At 45.7% G+C, this 8,359-nt stretch overlaps 1 protein-coding gene across 1 annotated transcript in view; it reads left to right on the forward strand.

Annotated features, from left to right (window-relative positions):
* CDH23 (cadherin related 23) overlaps positions 1–8,359 on the forward strand; it is a 495,748-nt gene that overhangs the window by 446,819 nt on the left and 40,570 nt on the right. Inside the window, exons 36-38 of the mRNA XM_029911383.1 lie at positions 2,534–2,755; positions 2,859–2,978; positions 6,781–6,961. Of these exons, the coding sequence (XP_029767243.1) occupies positions 2,534–2,755; positions 2,859–2,978; positions 6,781–6,961 (523 nt within the window). The remainder of the gene's footprint in view (positions 1–2,533; positions 2,756–2,858; positions 2,979–6,780; positions 6,962–8,359) is intronic.

Genomic DNA, 8,359 nt, shown 5'->3' on the forward strand with positions numbered 1-8,359 from the left:
GCCTTTGTCTGTCTGTCTGTCTGTCTGTAATGCAGTAACTTTAGAAGACCAGGAATGAGTCAACTCTAAAATGCCAGGGAATGCTCTAGGCATCAGTGGGAAGAATCCCTTTGATTTTGGTGACAAGTCAGAAAACCGGAAGAGCAGAAAAGTCTGTTTTCCACACAGTGTCATTTGTGGCTCCAGGCAGAGGAACACTATGGCATCAGAGCTACTTGTCTCTCACTCCTTCCAGTTGCTTTGCATACTTCGATCCCATTTGGTTGAAATGAGTCAGCAAATCACAGTGCAGGTCAGGACTGAGGTGCTTTGAGAGAGTTGGGGATATGTAGCGGGTCAGGATTGGAATAGCAGGGGCTGCTTCTGATCAGAAGCAATATTGGCTGGAGATTTGCACTGTGACTTCCTCCACACAATAGCTGGCTCAGGCAAGATCATTTACCTATTCCTGGTCAAAATGGGTTAGGTTAATCTAAACAGTGCCTATCTGGCTACAGCACCGAATGGGCACTGTCAAGAGGAGAGGTGACCAGGGCAGGCATTAGGGTTGGGGGTTAAGGTTAGTGTTTGTGTAGCATTAGGGTCACTGGAGGAAGAAAGTAATGACTGGCTGAGGCCTTGTCTACACTACAGGGGAAAGTCAATCTAAGCTACGCAATTTGAGTTACGTGAATAGCGTAACTCAAATCATGTAACTTAGATCTATTTACCGCTGGGTCCACACTACGCAACATGGACGGGAGATGCTCTCCGGTCGACTCCCCTTACTCTTCTCGGTCAGGTGGAGTACAGGAGTCGAAGGGAGAGCTATTAGCGGTCAATTTAGCAGGTCTTCACCAGACCTGCTAAATGGACCGCCAATGCATCGATCGCCGCAGCATTAATCCTCCGGTAAGTGTAGACAAGCCCTTAGTCACAGAGCTCCTCTGCCTGCAGCACCAGACAGGCACTGTCAAGGGGAAGTTGTTTATGAACCTGATGAAAGAACAAAGAGAAGAGGAGGAGTGGTTGAGATATCTTAACAATAAAATGTAGGTTTAGTGGCAGTGTCCTGTAAAACTGCAACAGGTTATTGGGTAGAGACTGTGTTCCTGCCCCTCCCGCTGCCTGCCAGCTCAGTGTGCATAACCAATGAAGTGTACGACCCTGTAGAGAAACTCTCCAACTCGCCCTGTATTTTGAGTCTGTAATGGAAAGAGGAAACCACCTGACTATTGTGTGGTTTGAGGTTTTGTTGCAACATTTTTACAGAGCTGTTGTGAAAACTATTCCCTGAGGGACAAGAGGCTTCTGATTAGGGAGAGCTTTAGCACAAAGTCGAGTGTTTTTTGCAACTAAAATCTGGTCAGAGGGACCCACAACTGTCCTGTTTTAATTTACCCTAACTCTTTCCTGTGTCACATGCACAGCTGCTAATGTCACTGCGCCCACCCTATCATCGACCTGTGCCAGGGTGAGATTGGCACATTCCGCTTTCATGCCTTTCTTACAGAGTGAAATTTCCTGTGGCAGGTGACAAGACAGAGTAAAAATGTTTCTTTTGCTCAGAGACCGGGCCGGTGAGGACAGGAGCATTCCATTGAGACATAGGGGGAAAGTCAGCTACCCTGCCAAGTGTCCCACCTGAGAAATGTTCTTGTCCATCACCAGCCACTGGGATAAGAGAAACTCATCTCTGTGTGACTTATGGTGCATTTGCCATTTGTCAAATGTTTCTCCTGTTAAAAGAGGAAAGGGCATAATTAAGAAGACTTTGATGGATTTACAGTTCTTATCCTGACAGTCCTTGTGCACTTCAGTTATCATCTACCATTGAGATGTGACTGGAAGAACTTACAGTGATTCGCTGACCACAAAGACTGTGCAATAAAAATTTCCAGACACTTGGGCACTGTTATTAAAAGTTGGAAGAGTCCTAAGAACACTCTGCTTAAACAGTGGACGAGTGTGGCTTAGCGGTTAGATCATGTGACTGGAAATCCATCATCCTATTTCCAGCTCTTCCCCTGATTCGCTCTGGCAGTGCCAACATTAGACTTCTTTTTTCTATCTATTGTTGCTGCCATCACTGGTAACAACAATAGAAGCTCTGGTACAGAACAGTGCCTCCTTTTTAACCACAGTGTCCTGTAGGCCTGTTCTGAGCAGGGTTAGACAGCAACGAGTCTCCAGTACAACTCCCAGTGTTGCTACCAACAATAGTAAAACAGTTGAAGAAACAAAACTAGGCAAGGTCTGTACGACAACAGGCATGTCATTTAGCCTCTGTGGGCCTCAGTTTACTGATTTGTTAAATGCTTATCTATTGTTTGTAAGGTGGTTTGAGATCCTCAGATGAAAAGTGTGACAGATATGAAAAGCATCGTTTTTTGTTGGCAATAATTCACATGTACTATTATTATCTCTAGAAGAATTCTCCATCCTGCGATCATTGCACCACCAACCCCACTCTAGCCAGATCATTGATTTGCAGCCAGGACTTGTACATTTCTTTTAGCACATGACACTAACTGCGTTAGTTCTTTGCCCACAGGCCACTACCACAGTGTGTGTCACTATCCTGGATGAGAATGATAATGCTCCAGTGTTCCAGCAACAGCAGTATGAAGTCACACTGGATGAGGGCCCGGCCACCCTCAACGCCACCCTCATTACCATCAAGGCACTGGATCGTGATGAAGGGCCCAACGGCACAGTTGCATACGCCATCGCAGAGGGAAATATCGTGGGCACCTTTCACATAAACAGCACCACAGTTAGTAAAACTTCATCTCTTCATGCTGTTACCCTATTTCTCCCGTTTGTTTGGTTAGTTTCCCTCACACTAGACAACCCACCACTCTTGTGCGTCTTTTCAGGGGCAGATCTGCACTGTGAAGGAGCTGGATTATGAGATCAGCCATGGACGCTACACCCTGGTTGTCACTGCCACAGACCAGTGTCCAATCCCATCACGCCGTCTCACAACCACTACAACGGTATGTAGCTGCTATGGGAGCACTATTCCACAATTACTCTAGACCATTAGAGAGAGGGGTGTTGTGGGAAGCTGGAGGGGTGGGGCTTGCAACATTCTGTGCAGTAGTGCCCCTTTGAGAAGTTTCATATCCCCCTTCTATGGAACGCAAATAGTTCTACACATCTGGCGTGATTAGGTCATTTTGTCTAGTAGTCCTTGCTCAACAATGTGTGGCAGCTGCACGCTATTATCCACAATGTTGTTGCAAAATATGGAAGTGAACAGGAAGGGGGCGAGTTCATTGTGATGATCCCCCCCCCACCCCCAAAGGGAGCAGCAGATTCACACTGAATAAATGTGCTGAGACATGAGCCATTTCTGACCCGTCATCAGAGCACCCCACATTTTCTAATATTATCCCCCACCCGTATTACTTTGTAGCCCCTGGTTATATCCATCAAAATTCCCCCTGACTTTTCAACTAACAGCTTCATTCTCCATCACTTCCTGATCTAAGCTGTTGTGCAGGATTGTTGTGTCCTGTTAAACAGCTGCTGTGTTTCCTTGATGAAAGGAAGTGTGTTTTTACATGTCTAATTAACCTGATCATTTGTGTGTTATTGTGTTTAGGAAAAAAACTGTTTCCTTTGATCCTTTTTAAATTTCTTTTCTTTGGGTGTCCCCTTTTTCTTGTATTGGGGGAGGAGAAATAGCAGAGCCTGGCTGAGCTTTTCTACATCATCTGTTACTTTACGTACCTCTATCAAGTCACCTTTTTATTCATCTCCTTTCTAAACCTACCATTCCCATTCCTTCTAATCTCACCATGTGAAAGTCTGTCCAGGCCTCCAATTGCTTGTTGCCTTTCTGTGGATCATTTCCATTTGTGCTATATCCTTATTGACCAGAATTGGACTTGGTTGTCAAAGTGAGCGTATAAAGGGGCAACTTATGGTGAGACTGTTTCTTTACTGGAATTGAATAGATCAGTGGTTCTCAAACTTATTTGTTTGTGCCCCCCTTCTTTGTGTCTGTAGTCGTTTACACTCCGCCCCCACAAGTACATATGCTGCCACCCAGCTCTGAAAGCAACGCTGCACCAGCAGCAACACAGAAGTAAGGGTGGTGATGTGAAAATTGATATTCATCAATATCGCTTTTCACAGCCGACTTAGTGCCCCATTACCACCCTTACTTCTACACTGCTGCTGCCACCCGAGGGCTGACAGCTGGAGCCCCGCCACCTCCAGGTGAAGGATTGTTGGGAGGGGAGCGGAAAGCCCAAGCTTGGGTGGTGGGGCCAAGGCCGGCTCCAGTGTTTTTGCTGCCCCAAACGGCGAGGAAAAAAAAAAAAGCCACGATCAGCGGCACTTCAGCAGCAGCTTTACTGACGCCGCTTTATTCTTTGGCAGCAATTCGGCGGCTGGTCCTTCCCTCCGGGAGGGACTGAGGGACCCGCCACCGAATTGCCGCCGAAGAGCTGGACGTGCCGCCCCTTTCCGTTGGCCGCCCCAAGCACCTGCTTGGTGCGCTGGTCCCTGGAGCCGGCCCTGGGTGGGGCTCCAGCTGTCCCCTTGATCCCCGCCTCCCAGATATGCACAGCCCTTCTGCACGATCCCCAGTCACTTGGGCCTGACAGCCAGAGTTCTTTTAAAAAAAAAATTTTTTTTAAAGCACAGAGCTCATGCCTCCCTTTACACATTCCCACTCCTCCCTTGGGAGACCTGCCCCATAGTTTGAGAACCACTGGAATAGTCCATCCAACTTTCTTTTGCAACTTAAAACAAAGAAGTCAAATGGCAACATCTCTCCGTGTCCAGAATGATATCACATCTCCCCCGACCTTCAACCAAATTCTTAAACTGGCCTCATCGCTGTTTTCACCATGTGCAATTGGAATAGCTGTTTGTTTATATTTCAATATGTAGTTAAATTATAAGCTGTTTGGGGCAGAGGCCATCTTTTTGCTTTGTCTTTGTACAGTACCTAGAACAGTCCTGATCCATGACTAAGTGCTACCACAATAGAAGTAATAAATCACAATAATAAATAATAACAATGGGAAAACCCAGCCATCCAGTCCCAGACTTTCATTTCCCTAATACTGTTTTAACGTGCTAGAACATTCTTAGGCTTTGTATCTAACAAGGGCTGAGTATCTACTGTGCACAACTTCGTATAAATATTCACCTCCAGTTTGCAAATCTCTTGTCTTCAGCTGTGTTCCCTCGCCTGTAGTGTTCATTTTCTGTGAATATTCTGGTGAATAATTTACTGGCAAGAAGGTTTGTGCAAACAGTGAATTTTAAGTGTATTCTTTGCCAAATATTTGTAGAAAGTGAATCTCAAATTTGTTACCTTGAACTTTCGCATGAGAAACCTGATTGTAAGAAGAAGGGCAGGCTTGTGGTGAAGGCACTGGGCTGAGACTAGGGAAATCTGGACTCAACTAGCAGCCCTGCCTACAGGCTCCCTGTGTGATCATAGATAAGCCACTTAATCTCTCTGTGCCTTGGCCATCTGTGTTTAAAAAAAAAAAAATAATTCAAACAGGGATAATACTACTTCCTTTCTGCAATCCTTTGCAAGTCTTGTCTGTAAGCTCTTCATGGCAGAAACTCCCTCTTGCTATACCACTTAGCACAATGGGGGCTGATCTTGGCTGAGGCCCATAGACACTGCTGTAATATTAGTTAATAAGAATAATAAAAATAACTCATCTAGTCAGGAAAAAGAAACACATAGCACCAAGAGATTCACATAGTGAGATATGCTTCAGCAAAGTAGCCATGTCTTTCAGTTTGTTTTGGATAAGCACCCAAACTCCAGAGGTTTTAAGGTTTGCACAATGCTAGAAACAACTCTTGAGTGTATGATACATAAAGGAGAAGTAAAGCAACGGACTACTAAAAAGACAGCAACATGCAAACTCATGTGGGGACCTGGTCTTCCACATCAAGCTGATGATTGCTGTGGTCAGAGGAGTTTTTGAGATTGTTACTGTCTGTCTATAAGGCCTAGGATTCCACATTGCCCATCCATTTTTCAACATAACTCAGGTAGTCAGTTTGTCCAGCTTTGTATCTGTATGTGCTGGAGAAAACGTGTAAATCATCTGATTTTTGCTTTAATTTGCTCCAACATTTAGAATGGAGTGGTGGTGTCTGTTTTTAAAGTACCAGAATAACATGTCAGTGGTCAGAAGGAGCTGGTGCTGTTCTGCAGAGCCAATCAGACAGCAGGGCAGTGATTTACTTGGACTTTGCTAAACAGCAAAAGCTTCAGGGACATCACAAATCTTTGGGCTCCGCAGATTCTTTGCCTGCCCATACAAACTTTGTTTTCCTCATACTATATTTAATTTGGCTAAGAACACAGCCATAATATGACCAGCATGTTCAGGGTCAAACCAGCATGTTAATTTTAAACTTAGTGACTCTACTGAATTTTGGAGAATTCAGTAAACCAGAAAGAGGAAGATAATTTGCTGTCTCCTTGGTCAGTATGTTCTGAAAACAGCAAATCCGGAAGCATTTTGCTTATGCTTCAGACTGAATACGACCTAGACACCCTGGAATGTTTTAAACAAACATACAGAGACCTTTAATAAAGTGAGATGACAAAGGAGGTGCCACCATTTTAGTCTAAGAAAACAATCTGAGAAAGAATGTTCCCTGACTCCTCTGTCATGGTGCCTGCTTCACACCCTCTAACCAGGATATTAGATACCACAGGCTGGGACTGAGGAAAAAAGGTGGGCTCTGCTTCCACTGTTCTCCATGGTTTCTCCGTTACTGTATACATTCTTGTCTTAACTGCAGGTGTTGGTGAACCTGAATGATATCAATGACAACCAGCCTACTTTTCCAAGAGCCTATGAGGGACCCTTTGACATCACAGAAGGTCAGCCTGGCCCAAGGGTGTGGACTTTCCTGGCCCATGATGGGGACTCCGGGCCTAGTGGACAAGTGGAGTACAGCATCATAGGAGGGGACCCTCTTGGTGAGTTGGGATGGAGAGGAGAAGCAGAAGCTAATATCTAGGATTCCTTTGGATTGCTCCCACACCCATCAAACACACATGCCTATGCACTACCTCTTGCCCACATATGCACAAACAGGTAAGTATAGGTTGAGGAGGAAGGATGGTCTTGTGGGTAAGGGGCAGGATTGGTACTCAGAAACTGTCTGGATTCTATTCCTGGCTATGCTTCAGACTTCCTTAGGCAGGTCACTTCAAGTGTCCTTGCCTCAGTATATAAATGAATAACATTTCTCTACTTCCCAGGGGTGTTGTGAGGGGGACATTATTATTGTGTGTGAAGTGCACAACTACTGCAGTCTTAAGTGCTGTAGAAATGCCTGTAAGTAAATGAAATGCATATACACACTTCTTGGTGCACACGCCCATGTGCGTATATCCCTGTGTCCACTCACACAGCTCCCTGTGTATACGCAGCTATTTGCTAACAAACACCTCTCTGCACATACACCCTCTCTTGTCCACTGAACGTGACCTATATGCTCGGATACAGGTCCAACTCCATGTATAAGACCAATAGAAAGTCCAGCTGTACAATCTGATCATTGAATAAAGGGGGTCAGGCTGAAAGTCCAGATCACAGCTTTGTGTGGACAGGTGCAGGCAGAGGGAGGGTGTAAAGAAGAATGTCTTTTCCTAGAGATCCAGACCAGACCAAGTGGAATAGGCAAAAGCATCCATGATTTCTTTCCTCTCCTTGTTCAGATGACCCCATTGCCCTGGAAAGAGAGAGCCCCACACTAGCAATTTTATTCAAAATATACTTTTTTTTTCAAACACAAACCTTTCAGAGACCTGGGGAGAGAGTGGAAAAGGCTGCAGTGGTTTAGGAAAGCTCAGGAAGCATTTCAAAAACTATGTCCTCAACTTGTTTCTCTGAGAAATTGGAGTTTCTACATCAGGAAATCCTGTTACAAGAAGCATCCCCTCTGTGAGGAACCATTTCAACCTGTTATTGCCTATTCATCGGGGACTTGGGCTTGGGTTTAATCCAGGGAACAAAAAGAAGGGCACCAGCTCGGGAGGGGCTTTGGGGAAATCCCGGAGGAGCATGGAAGCTGTTTTAAAAGAAAAAAAAAGACCACACTTTGAACTACACACACACAGCAGGATCTATTCACCACATCAGTACAACACGCAGTTCTAGTCATCTGAGAGTCGCTGTGCTGCTGGGGCTCATGCAGGAGTTCTGGCTGTGCCTTGCAGAGCAACAATCTGAGATCCCCAACGCTCAGTCTCTAGCAGGGCCGCCCAGAGGATTCAGGGGGCCTGGGGTCTTCGGCAGCAGGGGGCCCCCGCCGCTGAATTGCCACCGAAGACCCGGCACTTCGGCGGCGGGTCCCAGGGCGGAAGGACCCC

Source organism: Terrapene carolina, unplaced genomic scaffold (assembly GCF_002925995.2).
Source record: "Terrapene carolina triunguis isolate 2854851 unplaced genomic scaffold, T_m_triunguis-2.0 Scaffold95, whole genome shotgun sequence".
Taxonomy (NCBI): domain Eukaryota; kingdom Metazoa; phylum Chordata; order Testudines; family Emydidae; genus Terrapene; species Terrapene triunguis.